General features: G+C 34.8%; 1 protein-coding gene across 4 annotated transcripts; it reads left to right on the top strand.

The window, feature by feature from the left end:
* Window positions 1-5,435: 5,435 nt before the first annotated feature.
* Window positions 5,436-17,128, top strand: LOC104894977 (SART-1 family protein DOT2). 4 transcript variants are annotated; one of them, XR_007275144.2, is made up of 15 exons: window positions 5,436-5,632; window positions 6,886-7,887; window positions 8,046-8,187; window positions 8,286-8,331; window positions 8,467-8,580; window positions 8,674-8,770; window positions 9,294-9,357; window positions 9,487-9,546; window positions 9,661-10,279; window positions 10,997-11,415; window positions 12,118-12,338; window positions 13,603-13,687; window positions 16,238-16,459; window positions 16,606-16,700; window positions 16,886-17,128. XR_007275144.2 is itself a non-coding variant. In XM_010681367.4 (13 exons), the coding sequence occupies exons 2-13, from the start codon at window positions 6,944-6,946 to the stop codon at window positions 16,310-16,312; spliced, it is 2,886 nt and encodes a 961-aa protein (XP_010679669.1). In that variant the 5' UTR covers window positions 5,436-5,632; window positions 6,886-6,943; the 3' UTR covers window positions 16,313-16,581. The 4 variants fall into 4 exon arrangements, 1 of the variants encoding a protein (XP_010679669.1); XR_790260.4 differs by lacking the exon at window positions 16,606-16,700; XR_790258.4 differs by having other exon boundaries at window positions 16,606-17,128.
* The last annotated feature ends 567 nt before the right edge of the window (window positions 17,129-17,695 follow it).

The raw sequence follows: 17,695 nt of genomic DNA, 5'->3' as shown, positions 1-17,695 counted from the left end.
TAAAGCATAAAGATAGGAGAAAGAGTAGCAGATAATAAAAATGGAGAGAGAGAGGGGGTTGGGGAAGGGAGTTCGCGGTGGGAGGGGGTGGACAAAGGGAGAGGAGAGGGGGGAGAAGGGAGAGGCGAGATGGTAGGGGGGAAGGTGGGGTGGAGGGTACGGTGTGGGGCTATATTTTACTAATTGAGACAAATCAAACAAGATCCATATGACTATATTTTTTTCGTATAAATTGAAAAAAATGGATAAGATTTTATCTAAATCTCTATTCTATATGTCAAGAGGGGTAGGACACCAAAAAATTGAAAAAAGAAAAAAAAAGTAGTAACTACTAATTTTAATTAAAAAATAAAAAGAAATTAAAAATGATTAGGGAACTACCTAATTAAAAAGAAAAAGTAAAAAAAAAAGCATTATAAAACGTAAACCGTCAACAATTCAAAAATCGCTAATTTATTATTATATACAATTAACAATTAATTTAATTTTCTACATTCGCTAAAAAATATATTTTATGTTTTTTCGCACATATTGTGTGGATATAAAACTAGTATAGTGTTAAGATTTCAAGTGAGGATTTTTTTTAAAAATCAGGAGTAAATTAAAAATGAACTCGGAAGAATGGGGGTTTAATTTTTAATTTTTGAGACAATATTTAACCATCTCCGCTGAAATGACCTACTACCAGGAGTCCCGTCTTTGTAAAAACTAAAAATCCAAGGGAAGGGTCGAAGGGATAGAGAAAAAAGAAAGAAGGAAAAAAGAAAAAAAAATGTAGTAAAGAAAGAGAAAAAGTTTGTAACCCTAATTTAGAATTTCAATAAGTAGAATTTGCTTCGATTACAAATTAAGGGAATTTCATCTCTTTCTATAGATTACAAATTTCATTCCTATTTTCTTTCCATCTAAAAGGTTCGATTTCGAATTTTGTATTTCCAACATCAATTCAAGAATCAAAGGATTTCTTCAACGATTCTAGAAAATCGAAGGTATGTTTAGGACTAATTTTACTATATATTTTAAGTTTAAAGATTTAAAATTTGTAGTTTACCATTATATGTTCATAATTTTTAAATTTTGTTCATTGGTATGCGAACTCAAAGAAAAAAATAATCCAAATTTAGGAACGGAGAAATTCCTAATTCCGAAACGTTTTGAACAAAATTGTTTAGAACATTCAGCCGTCTATTCAACTACAGATGTTGTATATTGAACAATAAATATGTATTATGATCATAAAAGTTGTATATAATAATCAAGTATGAATTTATATATGATAAGTTGTCGTACACCTGTCAAAAATAATTCCTACAAAACCTTCTAACAATGTAGTAGGGTAAGTAGGGTCGAATCCACAAAGAGATGGTCTTTTTAATATAATCTAGCTTCTAAGGTATGGAAAAACTAGACAAGATCAAGAATAATTGAATTAAAGTTCTAAACTAATCAAATTAGGAATGATCTAGGGTAATGGTTCACCATGTTTATAACTATAATCTATCAAAATATCCTCAATAGTTCAATCAATCAGATATCTAGAGCACGGGTTAATCTTTAGTCAGGCATTAACGCTCTCAAATCAACATATGCTAGTACGGTCGCTCAACATAATTAGATTTGCTAATTGTAGGTAAGGCTCTAAATAGTACTATCTCTCGATCTATGACTCAATATTAACAATATTTAATCAAACTATTGATCAGATTGCAAGATTAACAATAAAACTCTAATCAATTAGAGAAATCAATAACTAATCAAACCACGAATAAATATCAATCAATAATCATATCATATAAACATGGATTTCCAAACCCTAGAAATAAAAACTACTCTATCATGAAATAAATAATGAAATCTAAATCTACCAAAAAAGCATAATCAAAGAAATCGAGGAAAGAAACTAATGAAACTCATGAATTAATGATGAAGAATAAAAACTAGGGTATTTCTAAAAAAAACTAGAGAATAAAAAGGAAGAAAACTAAAACATATAACTCAAAATTAACGTGAGATAGGGAGGAGGATAGAGAAACCATGAAAAATTAATCTAAATAATATTTAATAACCTAATATGACTAGGAAAGTAATTTACAAGATAAGAAAAGTCTTAATTAAATCATCAATGGGCGGATTAGTTATCTGTGCGTACGCGTGGCAAATTTCAGCAGAAATAGTGCAATATTCCGAAAGGCATAACTCCTCAACTAGAAGTGATCTCCTCGAGGCGTGCCATTTATCGTTGGAAAGCTCTTCAAGTCTAGTTTCTTCCAAAAGTTATGATCAGAAGAGTATATGTGACTCTTTTTTCACATTTCTTTTAATGATCTCCCACTTTGTTTTAGCTCAACTCGTACTATGAAATATGGATGACAATCCTTATGCATTGTAGCTTCCTTCCAAGTGTTTCTAATCCTCAAGATTAGCTAATCATACTCCAAATACTCAATGTGTGAAATTCATCAAAAATAAGAAAACATACCGAATAGAAGTAGAAAAACATAATTTAAGAATACAATGCAATAATGAACCTAAATATGAAACTAAATGCTCTAAAATATAACCTAATGCACCTAAAAACTATATACAAATATGACTTATCAATATACAACATCTATGATTTGCTATGAGATTTGTATATGTTATGAGCCAAAATTATTCAGCACTGTTTGGAACTGGGCAAAACTCGATACATACGACACTGCACTAAATGATGATCTTGTACAGCCAATTATACTATAGAAAGACATTATCGAGAAGTAGCTACATTGTTGCATACTATGTTCCTCTAGCAGGTCCGTTTATGAGATTATGAAGCCTAAGGGCTAACCTACATATTAGGCCCTTTCAATTGATGATGTTAATAGGATGATAATAATATGTTTTATGATTGAGATGGTTGCGAATGATAATCTAGTTAAAATTGTGTGACTTTATGATGGATTGCTTTTAAGTTAGAACTTTTAGTTATTTTATGTTTATGAGGATTTAATATGTGGAACTTATAGTTATTATTGTATTGGAAAAATTGACAATAGAAGTCTGAACTTTAGGTGATAATTTTTAAAAGGTCTGAACTTTTGATTAACCTGTGTAGGTCCCAACTTTAGGGGGGTCTTAACTTTTAGCGGGCCTCGACGACTTAAAATTGAAGATTTTTTTTAAAATCTCACCTAGTTCTTATATCCCTCCCTCAATTGACTCTTCTGATGTGACGCAAGTTTTACAAGTGATGACCTATTAAACCAGCCTTAAGTCACTAAGGCCCGCTAAAAGTTAAGACCCCCTAAAGTTGGGACCTACACAGGTTAATCAATAGTTGAGACCTTTTAAAAATTATCACCCAAAGTTCAGACCTCTATTGTCAGTTTTTCCTATTGTATTTTATATGTTAAACTTATTGTGGAACTTTTAGTTATTATGGTATTTTATATGTTTGTTTAAATCAAATTGCATTAAATGTATATGTGCCTATGTAGAATGAATGAAGATTTGGTGCAACAAAGTTTGACGCATATAACATTACATGAGTTTAGGAGATTGACAACCAAAGTTGAACGAATACCTTTGCATTCGAGGGGGGGAATCGAAACATCATATCATACATAGGATCTTGATTGTTGACAGACCATCATAAGTTGTGTAAAGAACAAATTCGGCTAACTAGAGAAATATTTGTAAGTGTTGCTAATATGCTTAGAGCACAACAACTCATAATATATGTTAGATATATAATGGTAATGGTAATGGTAATGGTAATGGTAATGGTAATGATGATAATAAAAATATTAATATTAATGATAAAATAATCGTAATTGTAATAATAATAATAATAATAATAATAATAATAATAATAATAATAATAATAATAATAATAATAATAATAATAATAATAATAATAATTAGAGTTCGTATTGTGTCGGACTCGTCCGACACAATATTCTCGTCGGACCACTTCACTTGAGTTTCAGGTAGTGTTCATTTTTTTTCAGGTAGTCTTCATTTTTTTTCAGGTAGTCTTAATTTTTTTTCAGTTAGTCCATTATTTCTTTCAGTTGGCCCATTATTTCTTTCAGTTGGTCCATTCTTTGTTTCAGTTGGTATACATATTACGAAACAAAGTCCAACTGAAACAAAACAAAGTCCAACTGAAACAAAACAAAAGTCCAACTGAAACAAAACAAAGTCCAACTGAAACAAAACAAAGTCCAACTGAAACAAAACAAAGTCCAACTGAAACAAAACAAAGTCCAACTGAAACAAAACAAAGTCCAACTGAAACAAAATAAAGTCCAACTGAAACAAAAAAATAACCAACTGAAAATGAAAAAGAGGAAAAGAATGAAGACTGAAATTAAGAATTTCATGAAGAAAACTACCAACCTCATCAATTTGTTGTTACTCGCCACCTTTTCTTCACTCTCTTACTTTCTCTCTCCTCAAACAAAAAAACAGCGACGAGAAAAACAATGGGTTTGGTTTGAAACTTTGAACATAGGCTCAAACATGATTTGAAGGGGCATCGAAGAGAGAAGGACATTGAAGCGTTTCCTTTTGTTTTTTTGTACGGTAGAACCGTTGGTAACGTACGACAAACAATCTGACATGCTTAGTACCACAGTCGTGCAGTCTACTGGTGCCGGAGAATCTTTTGCTTCCGTTAACGCCGCCGCTGATGCAACGGCTATAAATACCACCAGGAGTACCGTGAGAGGGGCAGATTGGGGAAACTGTTGTTCTGGTTTAAAGTCTGTTCTTAAAACTAATGCTGAATGTCTTTGTGAAGCTTGGAATTAGAGCAACAATTGGGCTTAGCCCGTCTGACACTCTGACAATATGCATTGGGTCAGACGGTCTGACCCAATACTTTCACTAATAATAATAATAATTATTATTATTATCATTATTTTATTATCTGAGAGATAAATTAGGAACCTATTGGAATTGAGGCTCCTTATGGTTGGATGTAAAATATTTTATATGAAAAATTCAATTGTGAAGTTAATTTTTTTGTTTGGTTCAATTTAAAAAGTTATGAAAAAGAGAAAAATAGATGGGGAGGGAGAGGATGAATAAGAGGAGAGTAAAAGGTTGCTAAGGAAAAGGGAAAAAAAATGTATTTCCCGTTCTTTTCTAAAGGAAAATAATTTCCACCTATAACAACTTTGATAAAAAAAACTTGTTTTACACCCCTTAGCATACCAAATAACGGAAAATGAGAGGAAAAAAAAACTATTTTTCATGGAAAACATTTTACACCATTCCAAACGGAGCCTTAATCCAAACTGAATAGAAAATAAAATAGAGACAACTAACTAGAAATAATAATCGTATCTATAATCTATATTATAATATTTAGAGTCATAACAAAATTTCGGTACATAATAAGTTATTATAAACTCGTCCATTCAAATTTTTTTCTTTTGAAATCTTTTGGAGTCTTTCATTTTCGGGTATTTTGCATCAAAAGAAAAATCTTAAACGAGGTACAGGCGCAAATTTAATTTCTTTAGAACCCTAGAACCTCTTCACTAAAAAAAATAAAAAAATAAAATTCCAGAACCTCTCATACGCAAATTCGTGGCTCATACGCAAATTCGTGGCTCATACGCTAATTCCAAAGCTCGAATTGCAGGTTATTGTTTTGTTCCTTAGATGAATCTACTTGTTTTATTGCGGATTATGGTGTGGAATTGCGATTTTTAAGATCTACTTGATGTGATTATTCATGCGATTGGTTTTCTGCGGTTATTATTGTTTGTTATATGAATTCAACTTGTTTTTTCTTTATCTCATATATGTTATTTCATGTTTTTAGGGATGGATAATTTACATGCTATAAACTTATGATTCGAATGAATTTCTGGTATAACTTGTTAATTCATGTTTGTTTGTTTCATGGAACTAAATGATGAGAAAATTTATGTTACAATTTGTAGATACGCGTATTTGTGTTCACTTGTTCTTGTTTAATTTCATAAGATGAATTTTTCAAGTGTTGTGGCTGGAAATCAGGGATGAATGACTGTCATCCCCGGGCCCAGGGTGGCCGCCCCTCCTGCCCTAGCTCAGGGACGGGCCTGTCCTCTAGGTGTCTCCATGAAGGAAAACATGTCTGCTGTTAAAAATATTTTGCAGCATCCATGAAATTCCACTAGGGATAGAATCGTTAAGAACATTGCCGTGCTTAATGTAGTTAATGTTTACCGATTTGATCCAAAACTTGCTAGTATAGAAGCTAAGTAACTGCAGTTTATCTGCAACATCTAGGCTCCGTTTGGTTGGATGTAAAACATTTTCAATGTAAAATAATTTTTCATGTAAAATATTTTACAATGGAAAATTCAAATGCAAAGCTAAATTTCCTTTGTTTGGTTCAATGTAAAAAAAGTTATGGAAAAGAGAAAAATGGAAGGGGAAGGGAGAGGATGGATAAGAGGATAGTAAAAGGTTGCTAAGGAAGAGCGAGGAAAATGTGTTTTCCCTTCTTTTTGAAAAGGAAAATGATTTTCACCTAAAGCCCCTTGATGGAAATCTTGTTTTACACCCCTTATCAAACCAAACAACGAAAAATGAAAGAAAAAGGAAAACTCATTTTCATGGAAAATATTTTACACCCTACCAAACGGAGCCCTAAGGTTGCTTTGGGCTCCATCCACCACAACCTTAGGAGTTAGGACCGTTTATTCTTTTTCCTGAGAAACTTGATTTGCTTTTTTGATATGTGATTGTGCTGTATGGTCAAAGTAATAAACTAAGCTTGATGGATGTTCACGATCATCTAGCCAAGTTCTTGAGGTTATTTACTGGTTTAGATGTCCTGGTTACATGTTTCTTGCTAAGCATAAGAAGTTGCACTTTTTTTTTAATTACTCATTGTTAATATAGGTTGAAAGTGGATATCTTCGTTAGTACAGCTTAGTCAATTGTTTGATTAGCATTCTTCATGGACGCTGACCGTTCTGGTTCAAGGCATGAAAGAAGTGAAGACAGGTATCAAGCTGACTCCCCAGTAAGAGAGTCCACAGAAGGAGCTTTTGGTGATTCAGATGAATATGATAAAGATAGATCTAGAGAATCGAGCAAGCACAGAAGTAAGGATAAGAAGAAAAGCCGGAGAGAGGACAAGGATCATAGAAGCAGAGACAAAGATCGTTCAAAGGCAAAGGATGAGCTTAAAGAAAGAGAGGTGAAAGAGGATTCTGAAAAAGAAAGAATATCTACTAAGGAAAAGAGGAAAGAAGATAGGGAAGAACATGAGAAGGATAGAGCAAAAGATAAAAAGAGGGAGAAAGACCATGACAAGGATAAGCATAGAGGGAAAGATCACGATAGAGATAGAGATAGAGATGAAAAGGATCGAGGAAGAAAAAAAGATCGTGAAAGAGAGCGAGATTCTGAATTGGATAGTAACAGAGGTCGAGAAAAGGATGGATTCAAAGAAAAAAGCAAGGAGAAGGAAGAGAGAGAAAAGGAGAAAGCAAAAGATAGAAACAGAGGGAAAGATAAAGAAAGAACAAAGGAGAAAGAAAGGACTAGAGACCGAGAGAGAGATCACGAGAAGAATAAGGATAGAGATTTGCTGGATAGGGAGCAAATAAAAGATATTAATAGAGAAAAAGAGAGTGAGGTAGATCGTGAAAAAGAGAGATCCAGGGACAAGGAAAAAGTTGGTAGAAGAAGTCGAGAGGATCAACATCAGAGCAAGGATGGGGGAAGAGACTCTAAGGCTACAAAAGATGGCGATGACAACAGGGAGAGGGATAACTTCGAGCTGGCCGATGCATCTCTTGAGGAGGGCACAGGTATGGTCAAGCAAGGGAGTTATGTTGAAGATCTATCAGTGGTACCAAATCAGTCTCGAAAGGAGGTTGTTGACCGTATCTCGAGGTTAGCAAAAGCATCTATATTCATTTTTTGTTGCTCTCTCGGCGAGTTTAAGATATTTTTTAAGTAGCCTATGGTGGTTGATGATATCAATGAGTAGGTGACTTCTGTTTCTGTCTTAGTAAATTCCATGATTTTATGAACTTTTACTCTTTGACTAGGATGAAAGATGAAAGACTGAGAAAAAAGCCTGAAGGTGCCTCCGAAATTTTGTCCTGGGTCAATAGAAGCCGTAAAATTGAGGAAAAGAGGAATTCAGAAAAGACGAAAGCTTTGCGAAGATCAAAGATTTTTGAGGAGCAGGTCCGTGTTTCCACAGCTTTTTCCTTCCCTTTGCTCCCTCTTCTCTCTCTATCATTTTCTGATGGTCCCAACAGTTATGACTCAATTGTTTTCATCAGGATAATCTTAATGAAGATGTCAACGAATATTCCAGAGAAACTGCAGGTTTGTGCATTAATAGGTTTTTCCTTTCTTTTATTGAGCTGTGAATATTTTTCTGGCGGCTTAATGATCTCTAAAGTATTGAAAAAGGCTTATGAATCCATGCTTAATTTTTGCTGTTCGAACATTCCTCTGCAGATGCTTTGGCGGGAGTCAAGGTTCTTCATGGGATTGACAAAGTTTTGGAAGGGGGTGCAGTTGTTTTGACACTCAAAGATCAGGATATACTTGCCAACGGTGATTTGAATGAAGGTATATTAGTTTTGATCTCGTTGCAGTTATCTCTGTGCTGTAAGTTTATATTACATGACATGTTGTTTTCCTATTTACTTTTGGTGGTACCAGACATGGATATGCTTGAAAATGTGGAAATCGGAGAGCAGAAGCGGAGGAGTGAAGCTTACCAAGCGGCAAAGAAGAGTACAGGAATATATGATGATAAGTGAGTTTAGAAGTTTTCAGCTGCATACCTAGTTCTGACATTGTCATTTCTTTTGTATAATAATGGTCCAAATTCCAAAAGGTCTGATTGATTTTATTGTATGGATAAATTGAACTATACAACTTCAAAGTTGATCATCTGTTGTATAAGCTGTAAAAATAGCAAGTGAGAAGAATATCAATGAGGTGGGACTTGGAAAGCGGAATCTGCAAGAAAGTGAAATATTCGTTGAGTTTAGAGAGCTTGAGAGGGACATTTTCTAGCTCTAGTCGTTTCAAGCATAGGCACTTCCTCCTTTGCAAATACCTGAAGTGTTCAAAGACGGAGCAGTTTTGACCGTAAAAATAAGAAAAGGGGGTGGGTGGTTCCAAATGTTGATTATGAATCTTTAGGTGGAATCTTGCTGATGACCATGAGTAGTGCTATTTCATTTCATAAGACATGCTTTTGGGCTCTATTTTGGTGAATGAATCTGTCCTGCTTTAGTGTCTCTGGTACTTAGTGCTTTTATTTGTTTGCCTAGGTTCAATGATGTGCCTGGGGAAGAGAAAAAGATGCTTCCACAATATGATGATCATGCTGAGGAGGTATGTTCTCTGGTCCAATTGTTTTTGCAGTTTATTGTTTCGTGTGGTAGCAAAATTCTTTGTGGAGATGCCGTGTTCAACATGGTCCCTAATCTCATGGTTGTTGCCTGTTAATTTTGCTTCTTCTAGGGGGTGGTCTTAGATGCTGCTGGGCGGTTCACTGGTGAAGCAGAAAAGAAATTGGAAGAGGTAAGAGCACATGTACCCCTAAAATTTTAGTGCCTCTATAAGTGGTTCCGTGTTTCTTTTCTTTGAGCCCTTCTGATGTATATTGCTTGACACTCCCTGTTTTTCACTTATCAGCTCCGCAGAAGGCTTCAGGGTCCATCCATGATAAATCAAGCTGAGGATTTGAATTCATCTGTACGGAAATCTTCAGATTTCTATACACCTGAGGAAATGCTTCAATTTAGGAAACCCAAAAAAAAGAAATCATTACGTAAAAAGGAGAAGTTTGACCTAGATGCCCTTGAAGCGGAAGCAAGATCCACTGGTTTGGGCTCTACAGATCTTGGTTCACGCAGTGATACTAAAAGGCAGGTTGCTAGAGAGGAAGAAGAAAGATCTGAGGCTGAGAGGCGAAAGACTGCGTACCAAACTGCCTTTGCAAAAGCTGATGAGGCATCTAAGGCTCTTCGCATGGAGCAGGCTGTTACTCTTGCGAAGGAAGAAAATGATACTCTTGCTTTCGCAGATGATGCTGAGGATCTTCAGTTGTCTTTGGAAAGAGCAAGAAAATTAGCTCTAAAAAAACAAAATGAAAAAGTGCTATCTGTATCGGAGGCAGTTGCTCGTCTGGCATCTTCAGTTATAAAAAATAAACCCACCGACGCCGAAAATTCAGTTCCTGAGGATGCTTCAAATAAGAAGGTTGTCTTTACTGAGATGGAGGAGTTTGTCTGGGGTCTTCAGCTAGATGAAGGTTCATTCTTTTTCATCCATTTAAATATTCACCCTTCTCTTGGAAACACACTGATAAAAGTAGTGAAAGTGAACTTGTCCTCTTTATTAATATAAATATGCAATATTCTTGTGGTGCTTTTGCAATTTCTTGTCGTTTGCATTGTTGGGTTGAGTGTTTTATTACTAGGCATAAATACATGACAGATATTCATATGGTTGATTTAGTGTATGTGTATGTGCTAGCGCCCTTTATTTTAGATTTGTATGCAACACATGAACCAAATATGCATGTAATTTTGCTACACAACAGATCCATCAGCCCATCTGCTATGTTGAATTTTACATTTCAATCCTAAATCCCATGGGATACTTGACACTATGAATTCTTAAGGCTTCAATATTTAATGGAGTCCATACAGATTCACAAAATGGCCAAGCCTTTGTACCTGGATATGTACCAGTATCCTATAATTGCAGCTGAATCTGAGTATCGTAGCTTACCCCTAATACTGTTATCTTTCTATGATTTCCAGATGCTGAGTTTTTTAAGGTCATTATCCAACAATGAGTTGCTATGTTTATTATGTTGGGATTTGATAAAAGTTTTCTAGGTATAATGAGTTGCTGGATTTAAGGTTTTAAAACCTGGGAGTTTATAAATAATCTAACCTGGTCATGATGTTCCAAGACTTAAATATTTAGTTTTCATTTCTCACTTTCTGATCTGCATGTGCAGAGGATCAAAAGCCAAACCATGAAGACGTGTTTATGGAGGAAGATGAAGCACCAAGAGCTTCTGAGGAGATGAAAGATGAAGGTGGCGGTTGGGCAGAGGTCGTTGAATCTGTAAAGGATGAAAATCCCATGACTGAAGATACAGAGGACGTCATGCCAGATAAAACGCTCCATGAAGTTCCTGTTGGCAAAGGATTGTCTGGTGCACTTCAGTTGCTAAAAGATCGGGGCACACTCAAAGAAACTATCGAATGGGGCGGAAGAAATATGGACAAGAAAAAGAGCAAGTTGGTTGGGATCTATGATGAAGACGGGCCTAAGGAGGTACATATGGACAAGAAAAAGGGTAAGCTGGTTGGCGCCTCTGATGAAGCATATAAGGAGATACATTTGGAGAGAACGGATGAATTTGGAAGAATTGTAAGTTGATTATCTTGCAGTCTTCATTCTTTAGTAGTTCAGTATAATTGATTCTTGCAAGTCAAGGCACTGCAATAATTTTTTGTGCATGCAACATATCTTTTCGCTTCAAATTTGGAAGAAGGATTAGGTATAGGACTCGGGTTTTGAATTTAAGGGTTGAGGTCTGGAGGACCTGCAACTTTCAGAAAGCTCCTTTAACATGTGGTAACTGTCTAATCTGAATTGCTTCCAGGTTGAGAGTTGTGTGCTAATTTTTTGAGTTGGGAATTGGGATGGAGTGCACTACAGTGGCTAGGCGCCTATGCGTACTAGTAACTAAATTACATGTGAAACACGTCTGTTACTACTTCCCCTCTCTTAGTTAATCAATCACTGTCTTACCCTTTTCCTTTATTGATATCCTCTCTTACTCTCTGCTACAAATGATTATTGCTTGTTTCTGGGTATAGTTTCTTACATGAAATCTAGGGCATTTTTAATATGGGATCTCTAGACATTTATCCATCAGGTATTGTGAATTGAAATTGGTTTATATGAGGCTGAGCAGGAGTAATATGTTGGATGGCTTGAGACCTTTAAGAATTATGATTATCATTATCATTTTAATTAATATATTTCTGTATCATTTATATAGTAGCGTGACTTGAGTGTCAATTAAAGCTTTGATAGATTCTTAGGTCCTTTTTTTCTTGTTTGCAGTTGACTCCAAAACAAGCCTTTCGCTTGCTTTCTCATAAATTTCATGGAAAAGGGCCTGGCAAAATGAAACAAGAAAAGCGGATGAAACAGTACTATGATGAACTGAAGCTGAAGCAAATGACGTCCTCGGATTTGCTTCCACAGTCTGTGGAAAGAATGAGAGATGCTCAAGCTCAATTGAAAACGCCCTATCTTGTTCTCAGTGGGAATGTGAAACCTGGGTAAGATCTTTATTTATATACTTGTAGTTGACTATTTCTCAGGAACATGAGTCAGGAAAAAGGTATGGGACCCCAAATTACGAAAAAAAAAATTCGTGGAACTCTTTGAAAATATACACAGTAGCTTGACTCCAGACCTTGCCCTCATTATATCAGTGCATTATCTTGTCAAGGTACAGATTAACTTTGATATTGATATATGAATTGAAAGCTATTTTTCTTATCAAGCTATTCTAAGTGCTTTTATTCTAGGTAGTATATTTATATTGCACAAAGCACCTTTACACAGCTAGTACTTACTACAATAAGGACTGGAAGTGCGATATTACCTTGTCACGTTTAAAACTTTAGGATGGATTGGGGCAGGTATCTTTTCCCTTTTTACCTTATCTTATCAAGTGTTTGACATATCTCTTGCTTTTCTTCACTCTCTCAACCCACAAGATTTTTTAATAATCATGGATGTTCCTTTATTTTCCTAGGTATGGGGGACAAGAGCCATGGTGCTGATATTTCCATTTCTTTCTTTGGTATCTTTTTTCACATTGGTTTCTAATGGTCTTGAGGAGACAAATATGTGTTTAATGAGATGTGAAGGTGGTGTCAAAGTGATGATTCTAATGGGAAATGGGAAAATGGAAACATAAAATAAAGGAAACATGGAAGTGCCATAAGGAAAAAGAAAATTCAATGATTTTTCTTAGAAACTGAATAATTTTTGTTTATCATTATAACAATAAATTAAGAGTTAAGAGGGTGTATGGTTAGTTTGGCGTATGTAAAGAGATTTAGAAAGAAAAATGTTATTTGGTGACACTGAGGATCCTTGAAGGGAGAAATTTTGCTGGCCATTCAAAGAAAAATGTTTCCCCATGTTTTGTTGAGTTTCCTTGGAAACTGGAAATGTGATCTTCATGGGAGTTTCCATGGTACGTAACATTATCCTAGTACCTCAAACGAGGGGACTGCATAGCAGAATTAAGGGAAGCAAGAGGGGGGGGGGGGGTTGGATGATTGAAAAGAGGCACTTTGCGCCGCAACTTTACAACTGTAAAGAAAGAAAAATTTCAATCTTTCGCCTTCCATTTGTTACCATATCTATATTTGCTTCATTAGCTTTGCAAGAAGTTGTATCTTACCTCACTATCTTTTATCTGCATGTTTGCCCCTTAGCTGTCCTGGATATTTTTAAGTGGTTATTTAGTATCTTGAAATTGTGATATTCTTCAGACTCTCACTTGACTCTGTGTTCTGTTGCTATTAGGCAAACAAGTGATCCTAGAAGTGGCTTTGCAACTGTAGAAAAGGAGGTGCCTGGAAGCTTGACACCTATGCTTGGTGATAGAAAGGTATATTTATGGGTTATTTCTTATTTTTTTGTGGTAATATATGCATAAGTTTTTATTTGCCACTTGATAAGCACAGATAAGATAGGTCAACAGAAATTTGTAAGGCTGTTACTTTTGGAATTTATACACTCAATTTATTAGCTTGGTATCCTTTGGAGCTCATGTAGCTCAAGTAGTCTGTCAGAAATTGGTGGGGAATGTGACTGTGTCTGCCATTGCCCATAGATTTGAATAGCCGCCTTAGTGTTGGATAAGTGCACATATTCGAGTGAGACACACCAGGGATTAAATTTTTTGCTTATGTGACTCTACAATTGCACATGGCTGCTTGGATATAGAATTTACGAAACAAATTTCTGATATTGGAAGGCTAGTTTGTGCATTTCACATTAAATATGATTTTTTTTGCTTAGAACCACCCTTAAATAACATATTTCCATGTACCACCCACAACTAAAAACATCAATCAAAACCACTTACATCTTCTTAATTACAAATTTACATTCCCGTAACCAGTTGCCACCCTCTATCATTAATTATGAAATATGATATCCGAATAGACTTAAACACCTTATAAACCCCAATCCAATACGTAATTTTCCAAACCCCCACTCCTCCGACAGGCTGACATCAACCTTGCTCTTCCATGAACATCGCTCGAAAACTATCTGTTTGGCGTGTGAGGTAATTGCAATATCGATTAATTGGTGGTAAGAATTCGCAAGAGTCCAGATCTGAAACCTGAATGGCCAATTCAGACCACCAAGCCGAATCTGGTTTGTTTGTTTAGAGATTAAGTTGGTCTGAAGTAATCAACTACTTTCTCTGTAATCACTCTTGGTAGGTTTTGGTGGGGGTCGGTTGATGGTTGGCTTTGAAAAGTGTGTGTGGGGGATTGTAACATTGAAGGGTTGTTAGATTTAGTGTTGGATGATCGTTGGTTGTCGAAATTATTGGAGAGAGAAAAGGTGATGTGTTAGGTGGTTCATTGGTTCTAGGTGTCACATTTTGGGGTTTTTGGTTGCTGAGGGTTTGTACTTTTGGGTGGTGGGATACGCTTAGTACTTTACGGGATGGATAAAGGTTGATCCTAGGGGAAGTCGAAGGTGGGGTGTAGGTGGTTGGGGATAGGAATGTGATTTGGAAAGAAACAATGAGGGGCTAGGATCAGGCTTGGGTGGGTTGTGAGAAAAAAGCTGCTTGGGGGGGGTGGGGGGATCTCGAAGGGGCTGGAGATTGGTGGTGGTCTTCGCCGGTTGTCAGTGAAGGTGATGGTAGTCAGTGTGACAAACAGAGGGACGGGGGATTTTGGGATGTATTGTGGCTGCAGATTGGTGTTGGGGTTTCATAAAATCTAAAATTCGTTGTGTACTAAAGTTCTTTTAGCTGTTCAGTAGTTAAAGGTATTACTAATAATGTAGGGTGTTCTTGGGAATTTAATCAAGAAGACGGGGGTGTTCTTTTTGTCCCGTTTTTATAATTTATTTCGAAATGGTTATTAATTGCGGATGCTATATGGAATAAGGCCTTTTTTTGGCAAACGGTATAATGCCTTTGTTTATGCGTTCTGAGCAAAAACTCTCTAAATCAACTTGTTTGCTATTTCTGATCTCATGCCTATTCTTGAGCATATAATAAATTCTCTTCTCTTGCATCCTTTGATATTATTTTTTCTCCAATAATATGTGGCTTGATAATTTAGTTCATGTAAAAAACGTTTTGGGTACGGAGTTTATACCCATATCGAAGTGTAGAGTACTAAACTTGAAGTGCCCAACAAAATAAAATGGAAGTGCCGAAGTAAGATAGGTAGTGGGTCCAGTATGATGTGTTATATATATATATATATATATATATATATATATAATATATATATATATATATATATATATATATATATATATATATATATATATATATATATATGTGAGTTCATATGAGAATGCATACTTATATGAGAAATGAGAAAGAACTTTACACGCTATAACTCTTATGAATAAGTGATGTAACTCTAATGAAAAAATGATGTAACTCCAAAAATAAAATATTTGAAACAAAAAAAAAATCAACAAAAATAATTTTTTTTTTGAATTCAAATTTTTTTAGAGGGATATAACTCTAATGAATAAGTGTTGTAACTCTAAACCAATCGTGTGGTTGAGATTCATTCTCATTTCTCATGTAAGGAGCATTCTCATGTGATCTTGCCTATATATATATATATATATATATATATATATATATATATATATATATATATATATATATATATAGAAGTGATTTCCTATGAGAATGCATACTTATATGAGAAATGAGAATGAATTTTACATGCTATAACTCTAATGAAAAAGTAATGTAATTCCAAAAACAAAATATTTGAAAAAAAAAAATTGAAAAAAAACATTTTTTTTTTGAATTCAAATTTTTTTAGAGGGATATAACTCTAATGAATAAATGTTGTAACTCTATACACATACATATACGTGGTTTTTGTTTTGTTTATATTTTTAACTTTCATACTTGTGAATTAAGTTAAATTGCATCTTTTAGGTCGAGCACTTCTTGGGAATCAAGCGGAAAGCTGAACCTGGATCTTCAGGCACACCAAAGAAACCCAAAACCTGATTTTGCTCATTTGTTCAATGATTGAAAAACTGGATTCATTACTTTGGAGAATTTCCAAATTCAATAGGCTCCTTTCAACTCCATCACAGTAGTCCTCTCTCAGTCTCTCTCATGGAATGAGATTTTCTCTCATGTACTGACAGTATTGTAAGTAAAATAACCAAGTGTAGTATGATAAAATTTTGGCAGTTTCTTTTACCCATATCTTTTATGCTTATAGAAAGTTACTTGGTACTGAAAGCTGATTTTTGCTTTTGATTATTGACTCATTCTTTTGCTTGATCTTCTTTCAGATTTATGTGTTTTTAAGGCATGTAATTTGGCCATCGAAGTTGTGATTTCTGCGGCGCTTGTTGTAGCTATATATATGTCTCAGATGTCGTCAAAAGTAGCATTCTACCTCTTTTATCCCATGATATTGGTTATGGCTAAGTCCCTCTTATTTGCATTGTTTTTACACATCTTGCAATTTATGCTGACTTTCTATTTACCTTTTTTATGTTTCCCTTCTTTGCCCAACGTTTTTGTTTTGTATATATAGTTTCATTGTATTTTACTGATGTTCTTTAACAGAAATGCTCTGACATGCTGTGTTTGGGAAGGATGCGATGGATGGTTCCATGACTGGCCTAATCAGTAGTAGCATATTGGTGGCTAGTATGGCTTTAGTGATGCCGCTTGGTTCAATTTGTGAAGCCACCCTTTATAGCTGGAAATATTCTATAAGTTGGAATTATTATCGGAAGATTGCTTGTAGTTGGAATATATTTTGATAATTTTCCTTAAACTAATGTGGAACACACAAATTATGCGTAACCTGTGGGTTAGAAGATTCCGATATACTTCCTCCGTTTCTAAACAAGTGCAACACTTCTTGTTTTTACGTTTGTTAATGCATTATTTTAACCATTAATATCTTCAATTATCAATAAGTAAAAATTATAAAAGTTGATATTAAAAACATTCACATTCAGACGAATCTAACAAGATTCCACATGATTATGTTTTTTTTTAAAATGTGAATCACCAAAGCTAATTAAAGTTTAAAATGTGAATAGTAAATATTATGCAAATGTTGCACTTATTTAAAAACGGAGGAAGTACTTGTTTAAAACAACTATGGTATCCCAAAGGTCGAAAGAAACATTTTTGACAGGAATTGAGTTAGTGCTGAGCCAAATATTTTTAAGTCCAGTTGGTGGTTAATTACCTCTACCCATGTTTACGCTAATCAGGTATTTGGTTTTAAGCCATATCAGGTATTCAGGTTCCTCTCGGTATAGGCATATACGTCGACTCGAGTTTAAGGTTTTCTCAGGAAAAGGAAAAGAAGAAAGAAAATCAAGTATGAGATTAGAACTCCCATCAATTGCTTATGAGGAT

The sequence above is a fragment of the Beta vulgaris genome, chromosome 6 (genome assembly GCF_026745355.1).
Source record: "Beta vulgaris subsp. vulgaris cultivar EL10 chromosome 6, EL10.2, whole genome shotgun sequence".
Lineage (NCBI taxonomy): Eukaryota > Viridiplantae > Streptophyta > Magnoliopsida > Caryophyllales > Amaranthaceae > Beta > Beta vulgaris.
Note: the sequence above shows the minus strand (reverse complement) of the source record. Positions and strands in the feature narration are given on the sequence as shown.

Coding starts and splice junctions, on each gene's coding strand:
- LOC104894977 (XM_010681367.4), top strand. CDS start 6,944: ATGGACGCTGACCGTTCTGGTTCAAGGCATGAAAGAAGTGAAGACAGG. Junction 7,888..8,045: donor GTTGTTGACCGTATCTCGAG/GTTAGCAAAAGC, acceptor CTCTTTGACTAG/GATGAAAGATGAAAGACTGA. Junction 12,339..13,602: donor AGTGGGAATGTGAAACCTGG/GTAAGATCTTTA, acceptor TGTTGCTATTAG/GCAAACAAGTGATCCTAGAA.